This window comes from Oryctolagus cuniculus, chromosome 17 (assembly GCF_964237555.1).
Source record: "Oryctolagus cuniculus chromosome 17, mOryCun1.1, whole genome shotgun sequence".
In the NCBI taxonomy this organism is placed as follows: Eukaryota; Metazoa; Chordata; class Mammalia; order Lagomorpha; family Leporidae; genus Oryctolagus; species Oryctolagus cuniculus.
The window spans coordinates 13,223,487-13,249,759 of record NC_091448.1 but is presented as its reverse complement, the minus strand read 5'-3'; the positions used below and the strand labels follow the sequence as shown (position 1 = coordinate 13,249,759).

Sequence of the window (26,273 nt, the reverse complement as noted above, 5' to 3'; positions counted from 1 at the left end):
CCTATTAATGTTTTTCTTTTGTAATTAATGGAAGAGATGTACTTTCTTAAGACTTGATTGTTTGAAAGTTAGATTTATTACTGAATTTCCAGAACCTCAGACAGAGGCTTATTTAAATACAAGAACAAAAAGAATTTTATAGTAAAATGCAAATAACTTCTGAATTTCTGTTATAAGAAAGCAAGTCACTAATTTTTATTAGCATAAATAGGAGCTCAGTGTACTTTTTAAGAATATTCTAGAAAAATAATTCCAGAAGAAGAGTATTTTTAACTTTTTTAAGTTAAAAATAAAACTTAAGAAAACTTATGTGTATATCATTCTGCTGTTAAGATTAATCTGGACAAATAAACATAATTGGGTATTTATTTTGTGATAGTTCCTATTTTCTGTTTAAGTGCCTTTTTTGGGTGGGGGAGGTCACAGTGGATACACTGGCAGTTGTCTTGTTAAATTCTGATCTAGTAGAGTGTTTATAGTTAACAGATTTGTTTGTTAATTTCCAGGTATTTTTAGAGTCAAATACTATTAAGATATTCATAAATTTAAATTGGAAATATTATCTTCTTTATAGGGTATATTTCAGAAATCGCTGGGTGAAGACTGTCCACCCAGTTGTGCATCAGTACTGTTTGATCTCAAGCGCACATTCCACCTTTCAGATGCCACAGAAGGAAGATATTCTTAAACACCGAGTGGTGGTTGTTACATTGAATACTTCCCAGTACCTCTGTCAATTGGACCTTGAACCTGGTATGCTGACTCAAGGCACAGATACGGTGGCACATGGGTTTAAGGCTTATGCATTCAGTTTGACTGGGAGTTGACAAATCTCCTGTGGGCCAAAACTGGCTCACTGTTTTCATAGTAAAGTTTCGTTGGATGGAAAATAGCCTTGCTCATTTATTTACTTACTGGTTGTCTGGATGCTTTTGTGAGTTGTATGGTTGCAGTAGAGAGTGTATTTTTGGATCTTTACTAAAAAATTTGCCAACCTTTTGTTTAGATACTTTAGTGACTGCAGTTTCATTTGTTCTCTAATTGGTTTGGTTATGTTCATTATTGATCATTTGAAGAATTTAAATTTGGACAATATTGGTGTTTTTAAAACAATTGTCTCGAATTTTTGCTTTAAAATGTTTTTGTGTAGACACAACAATCATAGGATTTTTTTAAAAAAGGATTTATTTATTTATTTGAAAGACAGAATGACAGAAAAAGAAAGATCTTCCATCTGCTGGTTTACTTTTTGAGTGGCTGCAACAGCTGGGCTGAGTCAGGCCAAAGCCAGAAGCCTGGAACTCCATCCTGGTCTCCTGTGTGGGTGGCAGGGCCCCAAGCACTTCGGTCATCTGCTGTTACTTTCCCAGGCCTGTTAGCAGGAAGCTGGATCAGAAGTGGAGCAACTGAGAGTTGAACTGGTGCCCTTAGGGCATGCTGGCATCGTAGTTGATGGCCTAACCTGCTATGTTACACTGATCCTTGATAGGATTATTTTTGTTTACATTATTAAAGTTATTATTTTTAAGTAGAGGAACTATATAAAATCAAGCCAATGTTCTATAAAATAGATACAAGATGAAAAGAAATTCTGACATATAAAAGCAGAACTTAACCATCAAAAGTAGTTACTTTAATGTAGTTGCATTGGAAGAATTCTCATTTATTACTGCTGCCATATTATGATTGTTGACATTGTTCAACATAGTTTTTTGTTTGTTTTGTTGTTTGCCACCTCCTTTTGGGATTGCTTTCAGAGCCAGTGGCACATTCTTCTGTCTGAGTCCCTGGAAGGGAGATGCTGTCCTGTTCCCCCTCTAGACTCAGTCCAGGGTGTAGGCACTTTGTTGCCCTTGATAAAACTTTACCTTAACTGAAGAAATGATGGCCAGTCCTTTTTTTTTTTTTTTTTTTAAATTGAGGAGCAATACCAATAGGGATTAAAAAGAGAGAGAGGGAGAGAGCGAGCGTGAGCGCGCCATGCCTCTCATTTAAAGAGACTAATTTTCTTGTGCATGCAGCATATAGCTGGCTGGTGAGGGAAACTGCAACAGCTCAGTTTAATAAAAAGGTCTTGAGCAGTGGAATGAGCTCTGTTTTGTCCCAAGTGGCTTCTTTGAATGGAATAACACTTAATTTGAAATTTAAATTTTTGGTATGTTTATTTAACAGTCTCACTACTTTCTGATTATACTCTGAATATGTACCACGCCGATTAGAAAACCTCCAACATGTGACAGCTTTGTGAGAAAGTTAAGAACGGACTGAGGAGCTGAGGGACAGAGAAATCCTTCCTGGGGGATCACCAGATTCCTTGTTCTGCGTGTTATTTAAGCTTTTATTTCATTTAATTCTCATATCAACCCAGTTGAGGGTTATTCTGCAAATAAGAAAACCAAGGCCCAGGCTTAGTCAGTTTGATTCATTCAAGTTACTTTTTCTAGCTTAAGCAACAATCATACCAGTTTCATGATTAATTCAGTTCCTGATGTGAGCCTTGCTCTATTTAATTAAAATGTTATCCACTGGAAACAGATTTTTTTCACTACTTTAAGTTCTTCCAATTTGTTCTTATGCTTATGTGGATATTTTCCCTAATTAGTCTTTTAGGACAAAAGCACATTTTTTCTTCTACAGGGAGAAAAATGCATTTGTATCATGCTTGGGCCACTGCTGGTAAATGAGCGACAGTTGCTGCTGCTTACACTGTCAGCACAGCTGTTTGAGTGATGATGGCAGTTATACCTGCCAACCAGGAATTCAGGAAATGCCCAACCTAAAAACAGGTTGTGTCCGAAAATTGTATAAACAGATTGTTTGGAACATTCTGATATTCATAGAAATAGAGTTTAGGTTCCTGAGCCAGCTCATAGCAACTGATAATCCATATGGCACTGGACTCAATGAGAGGATTTATAACTTTTTGTTTTGTGTCTTGTTGCTATCCTTGTAAAAAGAGAACACCTTTCTCTCTACCCCTGTGAATTGGTAATGGGGGGGTGGTTTCCTTCTCAACACTGAGATACCAAGGAGGCCTTTACCTCCTTTGCACCTCTTAGGTTCAGAGGGTTTTCCTCTTCCTGCACCTACAACCCTGTGCCTTGGTGTAAGTGGCAACAGTGACCAAAACATAGGACCTTTCTTGCTGTAGGTATTTGCAACCGGAACGTTTGATGATAATGTACATTTTTGACATTTGTCATCAGTCACTAGTTTTTTTTTTTTTAAGCAGAGTCAGGACTTAGACTAAAAAATTATATATACACATATATAGAGCCTGAACAATCAAATCAGTAAATTTGCAAATGAAATAGCCTTTTTTAGTCCAAGTTGGATTGTGGTTTATATTAGATTTTGGGTATAATTTTCTTTATTTGAATGTCTAATATGCAGGTTTAGGGTTAAGTTACTTATGAACTACCATTGTTTTATTTCTTGGGTTTCAGCAAGTAAACAGTAACAGGGCCTTGGGGCTGTCAGTTTTTAGTTGCCCTTCTTTGGTCAAAAGCCACTATTTTGTAATTTTATAATCTTTTCTGTATTTTCTTTTTTTTTAAGGTTTATTTATTTATTTGAAAGAGTTACAGAGCAGTAGAGAGAGAGATGGAGAGAGAGAGAGAGAAGGGGGGAGAGAGAGAGAGAGAGAGAGAGAGAGATATCTTCCATCTGCTGGTTCACTCCCCGAAAGGCTACAGTGGCTGGAGTTGGGCTAATGTGAAGCCAGGAGCCAGGAGCTTCTTCTGGGTCTCTTCCGTGGGTGAAGGGGCCCAAGGACTTGAACCACCTTCTGCTGCTTTCCCAGGTGTATTAGCAGGGAGCTGGACCTGAAGTGGAGCAGTCAGGACTTGAACTCGTGCCTGTATGGGATGCAGGCACTGCAAGTGGTGGCTTTACCCGCTGCGCCATGGCACTGGCCCCATTTTCTGTATTTTCTGATTCAACTGTTAGTCTTGGGGTTGTTGGCACCTAATGCATTTATATATCTGTTATTGAGTAAAATAGCTATTCTTTTTTACCTGTATTTTAAAAATAATTATATAAATTAGTGATTGTCCCAATTGAGGATAGATTTTGTACTCATAATTTTTAGATTAGCCAACTGAATTCTTTCCTTAGCAGAAAAGAAAACAGCCCCTTCTACCTTTATGGCTTCTGTAATATGCTTTATTGTGTTTGCACCATACATTCTAGGGTTTTTTACGCATATTCTATTAGATGAAGCTGCCCAGGCCATGGAGTGTGAAACCATTATGCCTCTAGCATTAGCAACTAAAAACACTCGGATTGTCTTGGCTGGTGATCACATGCAGGTGAGTGTCCTCTGAGTCACTCTATGGAAGTAACTTTTAGTTATATGTACATTTCATTTTACTTGAAAGGCAGAGAGACAGAGAGCTATCTTCCATCTGCTGGTTCACTCCCCAAAGGCCTGCAATAGCCAGGGCTGGGCCAGGCTGAAGTCAGTAACCTGGGACTCAGTCCAGGTCTCATGTGAGTGCAAAGGACCCTGGGTACTCGAGACATCACCTGGTGCATCCCAGGATGCATTAGCAGGAAGCTGGATCAGAAATTGAGTAGCTGGAACTTGAACCAGGCACTCCAGTGTGGCACTCCAGTGTGTGATAGGAGTATCTTAGGGGCAGCTTACCTGGCTGCACCATAACACCCGCCCCCAAAGTAGTTTAATTTTCTTTCGTAGTGGTAGAAGGCATAACTAAGAATGACTCCTTACACTTCATGTGATCAAGATGGTTGTTTGTTAGTTATTAACAATATTTGTTTTTTCAGTCATAGACTTTATGTTTTATTATCACAACAATTCAAATAATTGATTTTAGTTACTGAAATAGTTTTTTGTTATGTTGGATGAGGTTTTTCTTTCTGTTTTTTTTTTTTTTCTTTTAAACATTTTTTTATTTCTTTGAAAGTCAGAGTTACACAGAGAGAGGAGAGGCAGAGAGAGAGAGAGAAGTCTTCCATCCACTGGTTCACTCCCCAGTTGGCTGCAACAGCTGGAGCTGCGCCAATCCAAAGCCAGGAGCCAGGAGCTTCTTCCTGGTCTCCCACGTAGGTGCAGGGGCCCAAGGACTTGGGCCATCTTCTGCTTTCCCAGACCATGGCAGAGAGCGGATCCGAAGAGGAGCAGCCAGGACTTGAACTGGCGCCCCTATGGGATGCCGGCACTGGAGGCGGCAGCTTTACCCACTATGCCACAGTGCCGGCCCCTGGTGAGGTTTTTCTTAACCTATGTGTAGAAACTCTAGCTTGGTGTTTGTATACTGTGATGAAAGAACGTTCTGTTTAGTTGTTTACCGTAGTAACATTGTTCATAGAAAACCTTACCGAGTTTTCATACTGGAATATTCAGCATGGTGAGATTTAGTACATCAAAAGCTTTAGCAGAGTGGTTTTTATAAGCTGGTTGAAAATGCTGTTTGTATATTTAGTTAAATATTCTCTGTTTGTCTGTTACAGCTCAGTCCTTTTGTTTACAGCGAGTTTGCCAGGGAGAGAAACCTTCATGTTTCGTTACTTGATCGACTCTATGAGCATTACCCTGCTGAGTTTCCATGTAGGATCCTCCTGTGTGAGAACTACCGCTCCCATGAAGCTATCATCAAGTGGGTGTGACCGTCCCCTCGGTGACTCTCTCCCTGGTCTGGTGGGAGGTCCCGATTTTTCCCAAGAGTAGTATGGTGTCCATGTTGTTGCAAGTTATATTTAATGTTATGTCTTTTAAAAGAACCCTTCAAAAGTCAGAGTTGTATTTTCTACAACATAGGGCAATTCTTGAAACTAAAATTTTAGGTTCCTTGAGCCATAACATATCTTTTTTTCTGTGACTGAGTATAGAATCATGAAAAACTACATGCTGTAATAAGCAAATATATTTTCAAACCATATAGTGGTTTGCTTATGTGTCTATGGCTGAGTTCTGTAAGGAAGCCTTTTTAAAAGAAAGTAAGAAAGGAAAGAAAAAAGGGAGAAACATTGTGAAACTTATCAGTAAGTTTTGGAAAGATTTCTATTAAATATAGTGTGCACGTGTAAAAATGAATGTATTGTAAGTGACAGTTGAGTGACGAGTAAACCTCCTGTGTGTAACCAGCATCCAGGTCAAGAGACAGCATTGCCACGGCATGTGGAGGGATGCTTCAGGCACCTTGCCAGTTGCTACCCTTACCAGAAGCTTACAGTTTTTAAAGTTTAGTATAATTGATTAATACGGATTGTGTAAGTGATGTGAAACAACGTTTCGGTTTCTTTGAAAAAGATTGTATAGTTTTAATTTTATCAGTATCCCAAATCCCGAAATGTGGTTCCTCTTTTATCATTGCCAGTAGGCGGCTGTAGTCAGGGTGAGTCAAGTCCCGGAGGGCTGTGCTCTTCAGTGAAGGATGCTTGGTTTCACACTTCAAGACCTGCCTGTCGGCTGGTTGTGTGCATTGTTCCAGTGTCTGTACATCTGTGTGTTTGCGTGTAGACGATACACATAGGTAAAAATACGTATTCACCATGAAAGTATGCCGCCTAGAAATTCCCTCTTGGAACAAAGTTCTCGTCTAGTATTGAATTGTTTTCTTCTCTCCTTTTTCTTTCTATATTCTGGCTTTGTACCTTACCAAAATCAATGCATTTAACAACGGTTTACCAGCGCCTGCTTTGTAGTTCTTGTTATAGTTACTTTTGGAGAAGTTCTTGGCATCACAGATACCAGATGTTTGGACTAAAATTAATCATGGACATAAAGCAGTATTATCAAGAAGTGACTGATTTCTTTTATGGGTAAAATTCATTTTGATGATAGATTATTCTTTTCCCCCCATTTTTTCTTTTTCTACAGTTACACTTCTGAGCTTTTCTATGAGGGTAAACTGATGGCCAGTGGGAAGCAGCCAGCACATAAGGATTTCTACCCATTGACTTTCTTTACAGCACGAGGGGAGGACGTACAAGAGAAAAATAGCACAGCTTTTTACAATAATGCAGAGGTACCATAGTTCTTTCTGAAAATTGAGCAATTTTCTCAGTTACATACTACGGTTTTGTTGAGCATGTTTCTAAAATTTGGGTTGACATTTTATCAAGTATCGACTTCATTAACATGAAAATGGTGTAAAGTTTATTCTTTTTTGTATGACATTGATTTGTTAAGATGAATCTGCTGTGGGAAACAAAAACTGATTTACTTTTTGTCTTGGGATAAAACACAAAATACATGACTTCATTTGAAAGAAAAGCCAAAATTCTTCTCTGATAGATAATTATTGTCAGGCATCTAAAAGAGACTGACTCTAATTAAATTTTGTAGTACATTCTCAAATGTGGTATCATTTTTAATGAGTAAAACCTGAATTGCAGAATCCTGTGCACCGAGGAGATCACACAGAACTGGATAATGATGTTGATATCCCCTTATATGCTCCAACTTACACAGTTCTCTCTCTGTTTCTGGCTTCTGAAGTTCAGAATGTACAGTGTGAGGGGTCTGGCCAGGCAGCACACAGAAATCATGGTGAAGTCCGTAGGGACGAGGGGCTCAGCAGCCCTGGGGCCAAAGTTGTGGCAGACACAGTTGACCCCAGGAGACCCGAGCAGGGAGGGGTGCGTGGGTGGCCATTAGGGGATGACTCTGAATCTCCCACCTTTGCACTCCATGCTCTACTCACTTTGTTTAAAGAAATGATGTCCATTATTTATTGTGGATTATCCTGCATTTAATAAATGGTTCCAAAGCCCATAGTTAGAAGTCAGTACAAGAAAATCATCAGAACTCACTAGATAAATATCCTAGTCAAGGGCAAAGAAACTTGACATTTTACTTAGTCTGTGCCATTTAATTTTAGGAAAAGGTAAAGTTTTGAAATGAACTCTAAGGATCCTCCTTTATTGTTTTTAGAGTCAGTCCTGGAAAGTGGCTGTGGTAGTGGGTCGGAGGCTGACAGGGAGCAGCCAGCTGGGCCTGGAATCTGGAAGGCTTGGTGGTCCTGCTGGGACATCGGGGGTCAGAGCTGGACCTGAGCCCCAGGCCAGGTTGATAGTTGCTGGAAGCTCAGTCCTTCAGCCTGACTTGTCCCTTCACAGTGACGTGGCGTGTTCCCTTCACAGTGACATGGCGTGTTTCCCAGGAAGCCTGCGAGCCGTAGGATAAAGTGCATCTGCTTGGACTGTCCATTTCACTCAGAAATTGGTTTTGGAAAAATGTGATTTTTCATTGTTAAAAAAACAAACCACAAAGACAACATTTGTGTGACCTTTAAATATTAACCATGTAACTTTGGAGACATTTCATGCTGTCTTGAGTTTCACCAGAGCATGGCTGCTCAGTCTCTCTCCCCAGCATAATGAGCTAACGCAGCCAAATGTTTTGAGACACATTGCCCCCAGGGACCCTCTCCACAATGGGCACAAGCAAATCCTGTTCACTGCAACTAAGTATCAGTTTTCTGCATATGTGGACACGAGGGCAGGCACATTTGAACAGTCATATTTTTAGAAGTCCTGGACTTTCCTTGATGATATGTAATTCAAAGGTGGAATTCAAATATCTTTCTTTCTTTTTTTTTTTTAAAAAAAACAAAGCAAGCAACACAAGAGGTATCAGTTGCATTGATGGGGAAAAAAGTGAGAGCCCCTGTTTTATAAAGATTCTGACTAAAATTTAGGAAGATGTTCGAGAACAGCTTAAAATTCACTATTATGAAGTCTTAGCTTGTAATCAAAATGAGCTTAAAATGGAGGTAGGAATTAAAAGTAAAATTAAAGTACCTGAAGATGAAGGAGTACAGATAGCTTTTTTTGCTGTGTGTAATTCTTACTTTAGCGAGCATGTTTTAAATTTTGTGTCAGGTGCTTTGTACATCATCAGAACTTGCTTCAGATGGTGGAGTGAGAGTGAGGAAGGTCATCTCCTCGTCTTTGGTTGCGAATTCACATCCCACAATAATGAAATGGTCTCAGTTTAATGCTAAGTTGAGAAACACAGCAAGATTTAAATAAGCTTTGAGATAGGATTCTCTGAGAAATTCGGTCTGAAGGGAGGAGCAAAGGAAACAAGTCACCTCGAGGTAGTGTAAGTGGGAGGCAGACAAAGCCGTGCAGGTGCAGGTATGAGAAGTGAGTCCATCAGGTGTTCTACGACCCGAGGCAGAGTGGAAAATGCCTGCTATGTTTGGAGATTCTGTAGTTTCTAGAGTTTGCCATGTTAACCTTATTGCTTCTTTCTGTGGATTTGGGTCTAAGGCTGTCCTCCTGTTAACATGTTGTTGGATCTTGGGGTTTTCTTCTCTTTTTAAAAAATGTAGTCTAAAAGTATCTGCCATTTGATTGGATTGTTTAATCCATTCATGCTTTAAAAAGTGATTTTATTTTACTTATTTGAAAGGTAGAGGGATAGATGGGGGAGAGAGAGAGAAAGAGAGATCCATTTACTGGTTCACTCCCCCAAATGACTACAACGGCTGGTGCTGGGCCAGGCCAAAGCCAAGGGCCTGGAACTCTGTCCTGGTCTCCCTCGTGGGCGTCAGATGCCTAAGCACATGGGCCATCTTTCACTACTTTCTGAGGAGTATTAGCAGGGAGCTGGGTCGGAAGTAGAGCAGCTAGAATTTGAACTGGCGCTCCAATATGAGGTGCTGTGTTGCTGGCGGTGGCTTAACCCACTGCACTACAACGCTACCCAACTCGTTTGCACGTAATGCTATTTATAGTATGGTTGGGTTTTCCTCTGACTTTTGTTTTTCTTCCGTGTCTCTTGTAGTTTTTGGCCCTCTGTTTCATCTTTACTGCCACCTTTTGTATTAAGTATGTGTTTTCTAGTGTTACATTTTAATTCAACTATTTTTTGAATTGTTTTCTTAGTGGCTTCTCTGGGGCTTACAGTATATATCTTGTCAGAATCTACTTCAAATTTATACTAACCTAATTCCAATGAGATATAGAAACTTTTTAAAAAAATTATTTGAAAGGCAGAGTTACAAAGAGGTAGAGATGGATTGATTGAAGGAGGGAGGAAGAGAGAGGGACAGAGAGAGAGAGAGAGAGAGAGAGAGATTTTCCAGCCACTGATTTATTCCCCGAATGGCTGCTGGGGCTGGGCCAGGCTAAAGCCAGGAACCTAGAACTCCATCTTGGTCTCCCATGTGGGTGGCAGGGGCTCACATACTCGGGCTGTCTGCTGCTGCTTTCCCAGGCACGTTATCAGGAAGTTGGAAGCAGGGCAGCCAGGACTTGAATTGATAACTGTTATGTGATGGATTATGGGATGTCGGCATCACAAATGGTGGGTTACCTGCTGTGCCACAGTGCGGGTCCCTGTGACGTAGTTACTCTCTAGTACTTCCTGTGCTATTACTGTTGTACATATTATACTGAAATATATTACAAACTGAACAATATACTTTTCTAATTATTACTTTGTATAATTTTATGTCTTTTAAGAATTCTGAGAGAAGAAAGGGTCATGTATATTTGTGGTTTGTCATATTATCCTCCTTATTTACTGTTTTGGATTCTCTTCTCTGAGTCTCTGTAGATTTGAGTTACCAACTGATGTGCTGTTATTTTCAAACATTTCTACAAGTTGTAGCCTAACACAATCACATACATATTGCTTTATGCAATTGCTCTTTAAATCAGTTAAGAGGAGAAGGAATTAGAGATGTGCTTTATACTGTCATTATCCACATAATTATCTTTGTAGCAGCACTTTTGTGAGGCTTTGAATTACTGTCTAGCATCTTTTGCTTTCGGCTAGAACTTTAGTATATCTGTGAGTTTGCTCCTAAGGAGCTCTTTTAGGCTTCGCTTATTTGGTAATATGTTTATTTTGGTTTAATTTGTGAAAGATAGGTTTGGTAGATAAAAGATTGTTGGTTGAGTTTTTCTTTTAGCATATCCACTGCTTTCTGGCCTCCATGTTTTGTTTTTTTTTTTTTTTTTAATAATTTATTTGACAGGTAGAGTTAGTGAGAGAGAGAGAGACAGAGAGAAAGGTCTTCCTTCCATTGGTTCACTCCCCAAATGGCTGCCACGGCCGGATCCCAAGCCAGGAGCCAGGTGCTTCTCCCTGGTCTCCCATGCGGGTGCAGGGGCCCAAGCACTTGGGCCATCCTCCACTGCCCTCCCGGGCCACAGCAGAGAGCTGGACTGGAAAAGGTGCAACCAGGACTAGAACCCGGCGTCCATATGGGATGCCGGCGCTGCAGGTGGAGGATTAACCAAGTGAGCCATGGCACCGGCCCCCTTGTTTTTTTTTTTTTTTTTTAAGTTATCTGTTAACCCTGTTGGAATTCCTTTTTAAGTTATTCTCTGGCTAGTGTCATGATTCTGTTTTACCTTTAACTTTCACCATTTTGATGCTGGTACGTCTGAGTGTGGATCTCCTTGCATGTATCCTACTTGAAGTTCATTAAGCTTGTATGTTGTAAGTCAGTGTTTTTCATCAAATATGGAAAAATTCTGGTCGTACTTTGAATGCTTTTTCTGCTCTTGTCTGTCTCTCCTGTTATATGTATTGGTGAGCTCAATGCTGTCCTACATTTCTCTGAGGCTTTGTTCATTTTTTTAATAAAAATTTATTTATCTATGTATTTGAAAGAGTTACACAGAGAAGGAAGGAGAGTCACAGAGAGAGAGGTCTTCCACCTGCTGGTTCACTCCCCAGATGGCCGCTGCAACTGGAGATGTAACGATCCAAAAGCCAGGAGCCAGGAGCTTCTGGGTCTCCCCTGTGGATGCAGGGGTCCAAGGACTTGGGCCATCTTCCACTGCTTTCCCAGGCCATAGCAGAGAGCTGGATGGGAAGTGGAGCAGCCGGGATAGAACCGGTGCCCACATGGGATGCCGGCACTGCAGGTGGCAGCTCTATCTGTTACACCACAGCATCGGCCCCTGTTCATTTTTCTTATATTTCTCTCTGTTTTTCAGATTGCAGAATTTCTGTCTTTACTTTTGCTGATTCATTTAGTCTCCTATTGAGTCCTGCTAGTAAAATTTTCATTTCAATTACTTTACTTTCCAACTCCCTGGGTCATGTATTGCTCCCCAGTGTGATTTAATGGAAGCGAAGTCCCTTGGCAGAGGGCAGAGTATTGCCAGTTTGTGAGGCTTATGCTCCTCCTCTCCCCAGGCTGAACTTATGGAGCGGTTGGGGAGGGTGAGGAGGAGGTCTGTCTGTTGCGCCTGCACCCGCCCCATGAAATAGGAGCTGTATGTGTTTGTGCGAATGTGTGTGTGTTTGTGTATATGGACGCAGGAGATCCATGCTGCCATCTAGGTGCTACCACATGACTGCTGCCACTGCTCAGTATCAATCTGTGTGACCGAGACAGAAGAGGTTGGGGTTTGCTGATGTTCCCTGGCCTGAGTGTGCCCCAGGTGGTCTCCTGTCCTGCAGGAAGATGGAATTGTGACTCAGCTGTCCAGCCCGTTGGTTCTTCTGTCCTGCAGTACAGAGCTGTGTAGCAGAAGATGGGACAGGGAAGTAGGGATGTCCCAGCTCCTGCCAGTTGATCTGTGCAGGCCTTCTGTAGCACAGAGCCTTGGTATGGGGGGGGGGGTCTTTTGAGGTCTACCAGCTGCCATAACCACCGCGAGTAGCTCTTTCATCCTGGAAAGAGTTGGGAGCTGCACCTTGGTTGTTCAGGAAGTTCTGTAAGTCGGAGTTCTGGTGGGGGTGGGGCACTGGCAGTGGGGTAGTCCCTTACTTGAATGCCTTGGCCTCCCACTCTTCTTTCTGAGTTTCTGAGATTTGGTTGAGTAAAATGTTTCACAATTTCTTATAACTATTTGATCAATCTCCAGACTGCTTATTTTGAACAGTTTAGAAGATGACTCGTGTTGCTGTTCCAGGTTTAGGTGTTTGATGACAGTTTATGCTGCCTAGAATATAAGGGTGTGAAGAAAGCGGAGAAATAGCAATGTGTTGCTTGGTGATAGGAATTGTTACGTGCATGGCAGGTATCTCCCAACTATGATCTGCTCCCTCCCACCCCCTTGTACCTGACCACATAAGTAGAAACCGTTTTTTTCCTTATTCCTAGTTGGAGTAGACTCAGCCTCACCTTTCCCATTCCTTGTAGTGAGGATAGCAGCCAGTCTTTAGTCTGTTTTGCTCTTCAGAATCCTTGAGCAGTTTGTTATTTGATAGACTCTGTTGTGGCATCCTAACAATAGGACAACTGCAGTCTAACTCTGTTGTTCATTGAATTAGGAAGTGGAAACTGCTTCCGAGCCAATGATCTTCAAGTTCATGAAAAGATAAACATTTTCAGATTTTATTAAGTGATTTACCATTGTAAATTTAAATGGATAATGCTCATCAATTATAAATAATGTACTTAAAGAACATCTGTCTTTATTTTCATATTATTTAAAGTGCAGAGAGAGCTTTCATGTGCTGGGTCACACCCCAAATGCCTGCAACAGTCAGGGCTGAGCTGGGCCAAAGCCAGGACTCTGGCACTCCATCTGTCTCCCGTGTGGGTGTCAGGGACCAAATCATCATGCGCATCTTAGGATGTGTGTTAGCATGAAGTTGCATCAGAAATAGAGTGGAACATATTTTATAATCTCATATCCCCCACTACACCAAACATCGAAACAGCTTGGTTGGTTCATAAATTAAAATATATTTGAGAGGTGAGTGAGTGGCCTACCAGTTAAGTACCTTTTTCCTGTAATGGAGTTCTTGAGTTTGATTACCAACTGTGCTTTTGACTCCAGTTTCCTACTAATGCAGACTGTGACGGCTCAGGTAACTTAGTTCCTGCCACCCACGTGGGAGACCTGTATTGGGTGCTTGGCTCCTAGGTTTGACCTCAGCTAGGGGCTGTTCTGGCATTTGAGGAGTGAACCCATAGGTGGTAGCTTCCTCTTTTTCTGTTTCTTTGTCGGCTTCTAAGATAAAACCAAACTACACTAAAAAGCCTACCCTAATTCAGTAAGTAGGGTTTAAAAAATTCAGTTGCATAAAATATGGTGTTACTTTACTGAAAGGTTACATGAATTGGATTGGCTGAACTCGTACTACTAGAAAGAGTGAATTCTGAAAATCTGTCTCTCTGATTCAAATTTGGCTTAGTCCTAGCTGTGGTTTGGTGTTAGCTGGTGACTGTTGGCTGGCCTGCTTTGTTATCTGAGGATTGGTCTTTGGGACTTACTGGTGCACTGATTACAGCCTGATCCAGAGCGAGTGAACTAGGAAATACGGGGGATGTGGGGACATGCTTCCCTGCTCTCCTACTTACACTGGATCTTGAGCCTGTTGCCGTTTTTTTTTTTTTTTTGACAGGCAGAGTTAGTGAGAGAGAGAGAGAAAGGTATCCCCTTTTTTTCCCCCCATTGGTTCACCCCCTAAATGGCCACTATGGCTGGCTCGCTGTGCCGATTCGAAGCCAGGAGCCTGGTGCTTCCTCCTGGTCTCTGGTGCGGGTGCAGGGCCCAAGGACCTGGGCCATCCTCCACTGTACTCCCGGGCCACAGCAGAGACCTGGACTGGAAGAGGAGCAACTGGGACAGAATCCAGTGCCCCAACCGGGACTAGAACCTGGGTGGCGCCACAGGCCAAGGATTAGCCAAGGGAGCCGCGGTGCCAGCCAAGCCTGTTGCCATTTAAGAACAGGGATTGAGTGAAGGTTGGGGGCCAGTTGCATTATCTCTAATTTTTATGTTTTCATTGGTTGTATAATTGTTACAAATATAAATAAAATGTTTTTATTTTTACTGTGTTCATAGCAGGGAAGCTTTGTTTCCATTTTGAGATAGTTTTTTAATGGCATGTGCTACAATGAGATACTTTATACATCTGTTGCAGTTACCATACTCTTTTCTCCAAACATTGGTGGTGATTTTAATATATATGTTTGTTTCAAGGTATTTGAGGTGGTGGAACGTGTGGAAGAGTTAAGAAGGAAGTGGCCAGTGGCGTGGGGGAAGCTGGATGATGGCAGCATTGGTGTGGTGACTCCATACGCTGATCAGGTGTTTAGAATCCGTGCTGAACTTCGAAAAAAGAGGTTATCCGATGTTAATGTGGAAAGGGTGCTCAATGTTCAAGGTGGGTATTTAAGTGAGTTCCGTTGTGCAAAATGTTTAAATCTTAAAGTGTGTTCACATTTGATTTTTAATTCTCAAGATCTTTTTTTCTGGGCCAACAATTATGTATTTGTTTCATTCTAAGTTCTTTAATGTCAAATCTAGCAGTTAAAGGTCGAGCTGATTTACATGTTTATTAAATTTTTATATTCAAATAAAAGGATATAAAAATTAACAAATCACCATAGTATCTGTAGGCATTAGTTTCAATCAGAATAACACATAACACATTCTGTTGTTATAGCGCACCTGAGGACTGATTTCTTCATAAAGATTTTACATAAAAATTTCCCAAGTGAATAGTTAACAGTAACTCTTTTAAATTGTCTTCATATAATTAGTGCTATAAAATGTGTGCTTTTAAATATATGAAGAAACACCATGCAAGTGCTGATAAAAGATCAGAATGACGTTGAGTTTCATGGTAATACAGAAGAGTAACACAGTGTCTACATCTTGGGGGAGCAACCTTCAGCTCCACCATGTCTTCTCTAGACCACACAAAGTCTGGGCAGGTGTTTAGAAAGAAGATTAGCAATAATCTAAAAGCACACAGAGGAGGTCTAGGATAGTGGGTAGTCTAGAAGCTTCTGTTTGAGACTCAGGATTGGTTGAAAGAACTGGTAGAATTGTTTGGCCTGGAACAGAGAAGGCTTGGCACTGACATGCAAATGATATTCAGATATTTGGAGACTTGTCATAGAATGAGGGAATAGCTGTTTTCCTATAAGAAGAGCATAAGACAAATTAGACTCTGTAAGGCTTCCTTCTCTATTGCCTTTGTTGGGCAAGGCTGGTTTAACTGGCTTCTAGGAAGGGGCCTTGCATTGGTGGGGCTTTAGACTAGGTGATCTCTGAGGGTGGTTGCAGTAATAACACTAAAACTTTTTTCTACCGTGATAAAATACACATAGCAAAATTTCTCATGTTAGGCGTTTTTGTGTGTATAGCTCTGCTGTGTGAGGTGTACTCACGTTTGTACCGTCTCCACCATCCGTCTCCAGCACCTTTTTCATCTTCCCAAGCTGAAACTCCGTGCCATTAAATATAAACTCCCATTTTTCCTTCCATCCTGTCCCTGGCAATGACCATTCCACTTCCACCGTATCCATTTTTTGTTTTTAAAAATTTTATTTGAAAGGTAGACTTACAGCGAGAGAGGGAGAGGCAGAGAGGTCTTCCATCCACTAGTTCACTCTCCAGATGGCCACAACTGCCGAGGCTGGGCCAGGCCAGGCCAAAACCAGGAACAGGGACCCAAACACTTGAGCCATCTTCTGCTACTTTTCTAGGCCATTAGCAAGGAGCTGGATCAGAAGTGGAGCAGCTAGAACTCAAACTGGCCATCTATATGGGATGTGGCACTGCAAGCAGTAGCTTAACCCACTACACTGCAAGGCCAGCCCTCTGTGTATCAACTTAACTGTTCTAAGTACCTCATGTAAGTGCAGTTATGTAGTGTAGATTGAATATCCCTTATTTGGGACCAGAAGTGTTTCAGATTTGAGTTATTCAAAATTTAGGTGTTCAGACTTGATATGCTCAGACTGTGACTGGATTATTTCGCTTAGCACAGTGTCTTCAAGATTTATCTGTGCTGTAGTGTGCCTCAGAATTCTGTGCCTTTGTAAGCTTCAGTAGTTCAGGTACCCGTATGCCGCATTCATCTGTCACCTGCCTGTGGACCCCGGGGTTGCTTCCACCTCTTGCTGATGTGTACAATGCGTCTATGAACGTGGTTGTGTAAATAGCTCTTTGAGACCTTGCTGTAGTTCTTTCAGGTGTTTTTCAGCAGTGGAATTGATGGATCGTGTGATAATTGTGTTTAATGTCCTATGGAGCTGGCATGTTGTCTTCCAGGGCTGCGCCATTTTACATCCTGCCAGCTGTGCGTGGTTTCTCTGTGTCCTCACCTCGACACTCCCACCAGTGTTTCCATTTCTCCACATCCTTGCTGACATCTGTTACCCAGCAATGACATTTTTTAAAAAATGCAATGCTTTTATTGTGTCGGTGGTTCAGAATGACAATCTTAAATCTTTGTTCAAAAATTCTTTTTTGTAGGAAAGCAGTTCAGAGTTTTGTTTCTTAGCACAGTACGTACAAGACATACTTGTAAACATAAACAGACACCAATTAAAAAGAAAGAGCAACTTCTGGAAGATTCCACAGAGGACTTAGATTATGGTTTTTTGTCTAACTACAAGCTTCTCAATACTGCCATCACGAGAGCACAGTCCCTGGTTGCTGTGGTGGGTGATCCCATTGCTCTGTGCTCTATTGGAAGATGCAGGTAATTATGTGTTCTGCTGAGACATTACGGGGGCATGGGGACTCATGGGGACTCATGGGGACTCACTTGTGTCCTGTGTACATGTATCTGTGTGGTCCCTGACTAGACCAGGTGTGTGTTTTCAGTACCTGATTCCCAATGGAACACCAAGTGTATTACTTGTGATCTGTTCATTCTCTGCATGGGTGTGTACTCCTTTACTCAGTCATTACTGAACAGATGTGCCCTAGGTGCTTTCCGTAATCTCAGCCACCCTTCTAGCCTCTGAAGGTGACAATGTAGATAAGAATCTCATTTTATTGAGGAGGAGAATTAGACTGATAATAAACTAAGGATATTAAATGGCAAAGAAATAGAACATTAAGAGGAATGGGGAGTGGTGAGGGTGGGGCCGACTGGTTTGTGATCCCAAAGTTTAGTCAGAGTAGTCCTCACTGAGAGGCTGGTTTTTTTTAAACAATTTTATTTTCATTTTATTTTATTTGAAAGAGATCTTTCACTTCCTGATTCGCTTTCCACATGCTGGCAAACATTTGGTGCTAGGCTAGGACAAAGCCAAAGGCTGGAACAGAATCTCCCACTTGGGTGCCAGAGACCAAAGTATCTGAGCCGTCACCTGCTGCCTCCGAGAGTGTGCTAGCCACTCTAGAACTGGGTTGGAAGAGGAACAGTCGGGACTCGAACCAGTGTTCACGTGGGTGCCAGCACTGCTGGCAGCGGCTTTACTTGCTATACCACAGTGTCAGCCCCAAAAGATCCATGTCTTAACTGTGAACAATTTTGTTATAGGGGCCAGTAGCAGGTAAAGCTGCCGCCTGCTGTGCCAGTATTTTCATATGGGCGTTGGTTCGAGTCCCAGCTGCTTCATTTCCATTCCAGCTCTCTGCTATGGCTTGGGAAAGCAGTAGAAGATGGCCCAAGTCCTTGGGCCGCTGCACCCACATGGGAGACCCTGGAGGAAGCTCCTGGCTCCTGGCTTCGGATCAGCACAGCTCTGGCTGTTGAGGCCATTTGGGGAGTGAACCAGCGGGTGGAGGACCTCTCTCTCTGTCTCTGCCTCTCCTTCTCTCTCTCTATAACTCTGACTTTCAAATTAATACATGAATAAATCTTTAAAAAATTTTCCATTGTTCCATGTCTTTAATTTTATATTTAAAAAAATAGATTGTAATTCATTTGCAGCTGGTAAAGACAAAACTTGGGGAAAAGAATATATTAATTCTAAATGATACTGAGCAGAACTAAGTATTTGAGTTACTAATTTGGCTTCCATCCTGAGAATTTAAGTTTAATTCCTCTATATTCAAAGTGTATTTGGTCTGAATCTTGTGGTATTTTACCATTTTTGATTATGGTTATCATTTGATATATGAGAAAGCCATAGAGTTTGATTAGAATTTAATATATTAAAACACAGTTACACTGGCGCCGCGGCTCATTAGGCTAATCCTCTGCCTGCGGTGCCGCCACCCCAGGTTCTAGTCCTGGTTGGGGCTCCTGATTCTGTCCTGGTTGCTCCTCTTCCAGTCCAGCTCTCTGCTGTGGCCCAAGAGTGCAGTGGAGGATGGCCCAGGTCCTTGGGCCCTGCACCTGCATGGGAGACCAGGAGGAAGCACTTGGCTCCTGGCTTTGAATCGGTGCAACGCGCTGGCCGCAATGCACTGACTGTAGCAGCCACTTGGGGGGTGAACCAACGGCAAAGGAAGACCTTTCTCTCTGTCTGTCTGTCTGTCTCTCTCCCTGTCTAACTCTGCCTGTAAGAAACACACACACACACACAGTTACATTCGTTTCTCAGCCTTTTGGCTAAGATCAAGTGTAAAACACAGTTACAGAACAAGATGATCTGTATAAAACATAACTAGAAACAGTTGAAGAAACAAACAGGTATAAGAATGGTTTTTGGGCAGTAAGTTTGAGCTCTCCTTTAAATAACTCCAAATATTTACCAACCTGTTTATTGTTAAAGAAACCGTAACATCTGTCTGTAGTCATACGCCATGAATTGCATGAGATCAGCATTTTTCACCTGTTCTCTGACATAAGTGATTACTTTTTCCAGAGCGAATAGTTAAATAATTCTCCCTGAGGCCATGTTGTCAGAATTACCCAGGGCTCATTTTTAACTTAATGCTGGGTTTACTGCTTGCTTATTTCTTACTACTCAGCTGTGGTGCACCAAGGACTGCATATTAATGTATAAGCTAAGCAAAATATTTTCAGGGAGATAAATATATAATGTCTTCTGTGGCTAATTGGGAATGTTAATTATCTGTTTTACTTGGACAATTTAATCATGAATCTAGCCCAAGAATGGGTAGTTGAGGAGTATGAATATTTAAACTTTAGTCTTAGTGACAAGTAATCTCACAGTGTGAGATTACAACCCAGAGGATGTAGTATAATTTTTGGATCCTTTAAGAATGAGAGATGAATTCTTAGAAGTTTGAGTCCATAAGGACTTTACTACCCACCCTTTTTTCATTTGATAGTTACAGAAAACTAATATGATATTCCAGACTGTCGAATTTTCAAGGAATAGATGTCTGTAGACTCTGTCAGTTATGTACTCTTGTTTATATTTTCTTCCCTCCCGTTTGCAAAGCTAACAAACACTGATGTGGTCTCTGCTGGCTACTGCTTTAGGTGCTTTGCCCACGTGACCTCACTCAGTCATCCCAGCATTCCTGCAGTATGGGTTTTGTATTTGCATTTTAAGTGGGCAGCCTGATTCAGAGAGTTTAAATAAATGCCCCCAGGTCACATGGCTGTTATGTGGTTAACTTAAATAGGTATCAGACCGACTTCAAAACCAGTGCTGCTCTCTCTGGGTTCTGCTGCCTTTCCCAAGAAGTGAAAAATAGGCCCAGATGAATCGCACTGAAGGGCGGAGGCCAAAGGAGAGTGACTGCATTTCTTCAAATGAATGTGCTTGGAGAGAAACTTCCCTTTCGCTGAACATCTTCATTAGAACGTGTATTTACTCAGTGAATATTCTATGTATGCATAGAGTAGTGTGCTATGTATCTGTGTGTCCACACACAACATAAACACACACACACACATTCCTAGGGGTGATCTAAGGACATCAAATGAGTTGTCCGTATTTCATCAGTGATCCTGGAAGCAAGATTAATATAAACCAAAATGAAAGTTTGTATTCATGCAGTGATGAAAAGTAAGGTTATGTCCTCTGAATATCTAAAACTATGTTACTGTGTAAGTACACACCTAGGTTCTCTAACATTATTTGAAAAAATTCGTTAATGTGATAGTTAATATGTTAGCCTCCTGAGGAGGGGTGGAGAATTGGGGGAGTCTTTAAACAATGATAGTGATGAATTCTTTCATTCTGGAGGAAATGAAATTCTCAAGTGATCTTCCAGTTCTGTGTGTTCAGAAATGCCTTGTAATGCTGTGCAGAGGATTTCAGCTAAGTGTTGGGGAATTAATTAAAGGGCAATGCAAACACTGTTTGAGAGAGCCATTCCTAAGAGAAAAGTTTTTAGCTTTATAGCTAAGAACTTTAGAAGGAAAAAAGACATTTCTCTCAGAGTTTACAAGGGAGAAACAAGATCTTCTCTATAATAAGGAATAATAATAATCCTGCTGGTGCTCTGTTATACACACTAGTTGTGTAGGTTAAGTGATTTGCCGAAGTCACACAGCTGCTGAGTGACAGGGCCACCATGTCAGTCTAGTTCTAGACTCCATGTACCTGACGGTTATGCTGCATCAATGGGGCAATAAAAAAACAAGTCAGATTTAAAATGTATATTTCAGGTTATTTTTAGAACTATGTTAACTCCATTAACTTAGAGTAAATGTTTAGTGTTAACTTCTCAGATGGTCTCCCCCCCCCCCCCATTTTTAAAGGTTTATTTATTTATTTGAAAGAGTTACACAGAGAGAGAAGCAGAGAGAGAGAGAGAGAGAGGTCTTCATCCAATAGTTCACTCCCCAATTGGCCGCAACGGCTGGAGCTGCATCCATCTGAAGCCAAGAACCAGGAGCTTCTTCCAGGTCTCCCACGTGGGTGCAGGGGCCCAAGGAGTTGGGCCATCTTTTACTGCTTTCCCAGGCCATAGCAGAGAGGGGAAGTGGAGCAGCGGGGACTCGAACTGGTGCCCACATGGGATGCCGGTGCTGCAGGCGGTGGCTTTGCCCACTACACCATAGCACCGGCCCCTCAGATGGGGTCCTTTAGCTTGATGTCTATTATTTGAGACTCCTGGGGTAGTATAAATGAAGACTGTCACTGATCCACCGCTAGCTTCTGGTGAATTGTGAGGTGTTTTGAAGGTTCTGCTTAACTTAGTTACTTTAGATTCTGTTCAGTGCAGTTGAGAACAGTATAGGGACAAGATACGGAGTTTTGACATTATGTGTAATGAGGAATTGATACTAAAAACTGAGCAAAGAGAGTAAAAGCCAGTCTGTTGTTTTCTTGTTCTGTTTTGTCTTGAAGTCCAGTGCAGACATGAAATGCCACTTTACAAAACTTCATACCTTGTACCAAAACAAAATTCTTTAAAAAAATTTTTTTTTAAGATTTGCTTATTTATTTGAGAGGGAGAGTTACAGAAAGAGGAAGAGACAGAGAGAGAGGTCTTCCATTTGCTAGTTTGCTACCAGATGGCCAACAGCTAGAGCTGGGCCAATCTAAAACCAGGATCCAGGAGCTTCTTCTGGGTCTCCCCATGAGTGGGCCATCTCCCACTGCTTTTCCAAGCCATAAGCAAAGAGCTGGATCAGAAGAGGAGCAGCCAGGACACAAGTGAGTGCCTATATGGGATACTAGTGCCACAAAGGAGGCCACAGTGCTGGCCCCACAAAATTCTTTTGGAAGATACCATACTTATAATAGTAGAAGTGTTGATAAATCTGTACACTTTAATATGTGTCTCTTCTTATATAATGCTAACCCTTTCTTGGGTTCTCTCATGTGATTATGAGAGAAAAAAAAAAAACCTTGATTCTTTCAGAAGGGTCCTTTTTTTTAAAAAAAAAAAGATTTATATATTTATTTGAAAGTCAGAGTTACACAGAGAGAAGGAGAGGCAGAGAGAGAGAGTTCTTCCATCTGCTGGTTCACTCCCCAGTTGGCCACAACTGCCGGAGCTACCCCGATCCGAAGCCAGGAGCCAGGAGTTTCTTCCGGGTCTCCCAAGTGGGTGCAGGGGCCCAAGGAGTTGGGCCATCTTCTGCTGCTTTCCCAGGCACATTCGTAGGGAGCTGGATCAGAAATGGAGCAGCCAGGACTCGAACCGGTGCCCATATGGGATGTTGGTACTGCAGACGGTGGCTTTACCCACTACACCACAGCGCTGGCCCTGTATCATATATTTTAAAGCTAAAATACTAAACCATCATTTGAACCTTATGTTAAACCTTGTTATAAGCATATGTGTGTTTATAATAGTAGCTTAAAAATTTTAAGACTTCTTATATGTTTTGTAATACATATTTAATAGCTTTAGTATTTGGAGATCAATTTTTAAATCTTTAGTAGCATTAGTGTATGACTGCAATAGGTTTTGAGTCTGTTTTTCTTCTTTAGCATTTATTAATTTGATTTAGAAATGGTCAGCATTAAAATTGGCATGCCAACCTCCTGTATTTTCCATAATTCTTTTGACTTATAACTTATTCAATTAATGTTGTGCTTGTGTAAGAGAAAAATATTTGAATAGCTGGTTATTTTCTAAGAATCCTCATGAGGCTCTCTACTTTGTAGCACAAATTTGTGCCCTGAGCTGGCTTTTCTTAGTCATCTAGTACCTGGCTAATTTGAATTTGCAATTCAGATATATAGGCATTTATGTGTGCATCTACATATGTATGTATGTGTCTGTGCATATCAATTTGAATTGTATAAATCATATTGAGTTATATATAGTAGGTGTATGTAGGTGGATATATGAAGAGGCTTCAAAAATTGGAAAATGTGCATATCTTTTTTTTTTTTTTTTTATTTATTTATTTTTTTTGACAGGCAGAGTGGACAGTGAGAGAGAGAGACAGAGAGAGAAAGGTCTTCCTTTGCCGTTGGTTCACCCTCCAATGGCCGCCGCTGCAGCCGGCGCACCGCGCTGATCCTGGCAGGAGCCAGGAGCCAGGTGCTTTTCCTGGTCTCCCATGGGGTGCAGGGCCCAAGCACCTGGGCCATCCTCCACTGCACTCCCTGGCCATAGCAGAGAGCTGGCCTGGAAGAGGGGCAACCGGGACAGAATCCGGCGCCCCAACCGGGACTAGAACCCGGTGTGCCGGCGCCGCAAGGTGGAGGATTAGCCTATTGAGCCACGGCGCCGGCCTTTTTAATTCTATTTTCCATGAACTTTTTGAAACTATTGCATATACATGTATGTATCTACGTATGTGTGGGTATACCTAGAAGTACACGTTCACTGTAGTGAGCTCCATGAGTTTTAAAGTCCTTACGTACTATGTAGATAGCAGAAGTCGTCGTTCTGGCTTACACAGGTAGTTGAGTGTTGACCGTGTTACTTGCACTCAGGAGCCAGAATTGCTCAAGAGCGTCTTTTACGTGTGCTGTGATGCTAGGAAGGACAGTGGTTTCAGAACAAGTCCGTACTTCTTGTGAGCTGGGAGAGAGACCACAGCTGCATCTTAGTCATCCGACTCCTGCACTTGGGCTGTGGGGTGGTGGTGGTGGGAGAATTTGAAATTAGATAAAGTAACTTATCTTTCCTGTAGGAAATTCTGGGAGCGTTTCATTGCGCTGTGCCATGAAAACAACAGCCTGCATGGGATCACTTCGGAGCAGATCAAGGCTCAGCTGGAGGCTCTAGAGCTGAAGAAGACGTACGTGTTGAACCCGCTGGCCCCTGAGTTTGTCCCCCGGGCTCTCCGACTGCAGCATTCAGGCAGCATCAGCAAACAGCCGCCGTCACCACCCAAGGTAAAGGCTCTGCTCATGGGGCTGGAGAGCTTACAGGGCGAGAACAGTGCAGCGGTATCGGAGGTTTATCAGGCTGCACGTTACTCTAAGTACTGGAACTGAAGGCTGCATGTGGCAGTAAATGGTTTCTGAAAGGAACTGTCTAGATTCGGACATGCAAGTGAAAATATGAAATAGTGTTTAGCCAAGCTGCTGTCACAGTCATCCTCAAGAAGTCCTAGAATTCACTTCTGGATGTGAATGAAACAAAGCCATTTAGAAGATTATCAGGGGCGGTGTTTGGCCTAGGAGTTAGAACACCCACATCCCCTGTGATACCGCCTGAGTTCGTCTGGCTCTGCTCCTGACTCTGGCTAGTTTCCTATGACGTGCACCCTGGGAAGCAGCAGGGATGGCTCAGGTAGTCAGTTCCCTGAAGCTCGTTTGGGTGACCCCGATTGAGTTCCTGGCTCCCAGCTTTGGCGTTGCACAGTCATTGTGGGTGTTAGGGGAGTGGACCAGCTGATGACAGTGGACTCCGCCTGCCTGCTTGCCTGTGCCTTTCTGCCTCTCATATTAAAAACTATATAAATATTAAAGATTATCATACTTATTAAACTATGTCCTAACAACATATTATTTACAACAAATACTGCTCTAAGAACCGTATTTGTATAAAGAAAGTAATTCAAATCCTTGTTTCATCACAAGTGGTAATTGGCACAGGAACAAATTTGTCTTTATTTTTAAAATTTATTTGATTTTATTTAAAAGAGGACAGAGAGAGAGAGAGAGAGAGAGAGAGGTCTTCCATCCATTGGTTTACTCCCTATATGGCAACAACAGCCAGAGCTGAGTCAATCCGAAGCCAGTAGCCAAGAGTTTCTTCCGGGTCTCCCACGTGGGTGCAGGGATCCAAGAACTTGGGCCATCTTCTGCTGCTTTCCCAGACCATAGCAGAGAGCTGGATCTGAAGTGGAGCAGCCAGGACTTGAACCGGTGCCCATATGGGATGCTGGCACTGCAGGCTGGGGCTTTAACCTGCTGCACCACAGCGTTGGTCCCTAGCTGACTTCTTGAAGATGATACTTCATTGATCATGACCTATATTTGCTATATAGAAGGAGCCTGGTTAAAGGGAGTGCTGGTGGGGCAGTCAATGCTTTTCCCACTGTGAGCCATAGTTAATCTTGGACAGAGGCATCTGGCTTATTTGCTACAGTGTCTGGGGAAAAAAAAAGCTTGCACTTTTCAGATAGCATGAAGGTTCTGAGAATGGCATGTTGTGTGTGTGTTCTAAATTTCTGTGTACTTACAGCCATCAGCGTGTCACGAGTTAAAAGACTGTCAGTTTTGAGTTTCAATTTAAAAATGTAAAACCTAGTGTGTAAGAATGATTAATGGCTAAATATTTGAAAACTCTTTGAGCTAAATAGGTATTAAGCTAAGAAGAGAATTAGTTTCTGTGTTAACATAGTGTTATATGTTCTTAGCTAAATAAAAATGGACCTCCTGTGCAGTATGGCTTCAGTGATTTTGCCTTATTCGGGAACTGAGCATACTACGTAAATGAGTCTCTTCAGGTGCCAGATGTCATGACAGGTGCTGAGGAAGCACAGATGAGCAGCTTACAGCCCACCCGCCCCGCCCCGCCCCAGTCCTCCTGCGGCAGGTGTTAGGAGTGCAGAGAAATAGTTAGATTCAAGGCAACTTGCACCTCAGGAGATCCTCTTGAATAATTTATTGGCTGGGTGGCAATAGTGGGAGATTGGGAAAATGTCAAAAACCAGAATATAAACTCAATTCAGGCAGAGCGTTTTTGTCTGTCTTAGGTACTGTACTGTGTTAGCCTCTGTGCCTGGAATGATACTGATCCATATAATAGGTTCTAAGAGTGAATCTTAAACAAATAAGTAAAACTTGAGAAAGCTTTTACAAAAAGCAAGAGGTGTGAGAGAACATGGGACATGTTTGCAGGGGACA

The 26,273-nt window shown here is 41.9% G+C and overlaps 1 protein-coding gene across 6 annotated transcripts in view; it reads left to right on the top strand.

The window, feature by feature from the left end:
• The window catches only part of HELZ (helicase with zinc finger), a 180,195-nt gene that overhangs the window by 97,127 nt on the left and 56,795 nt on the right, over positions 1–26,273 (top strand). For all 6 annotated transcript variants that reach the window (XM_051825840.2, XM_051825839.2, XM_051825836.2 and 3 more), the window contains 7 exons: positions 575–753; positions 4,192–4,310; positions 5,476–5,621; positions 6,845–6,992; positions 14,875–15,058; positions 17,161–17,389; positions 24,107–24,311. In XM_051825840.2, the coding sequence (XP_051681800.2) occupies positions 575–753; positions 4,192–4,310; positions 5,476–5,621; positions 6,845–6,992; positions 14,875–15,058; positions 17,161–17,389; positions 24,107–24,311 (1,210 nt within the window). The remainder of the gene's footprint in view (positions 1–574; positions 754–4,191; positions 4,311–5,475; positions 5,622–6,844; positions 6,993–14,874; positions 15,059–17,160; positions 17,390–24,106; positions 24,312–26,273) is intronic.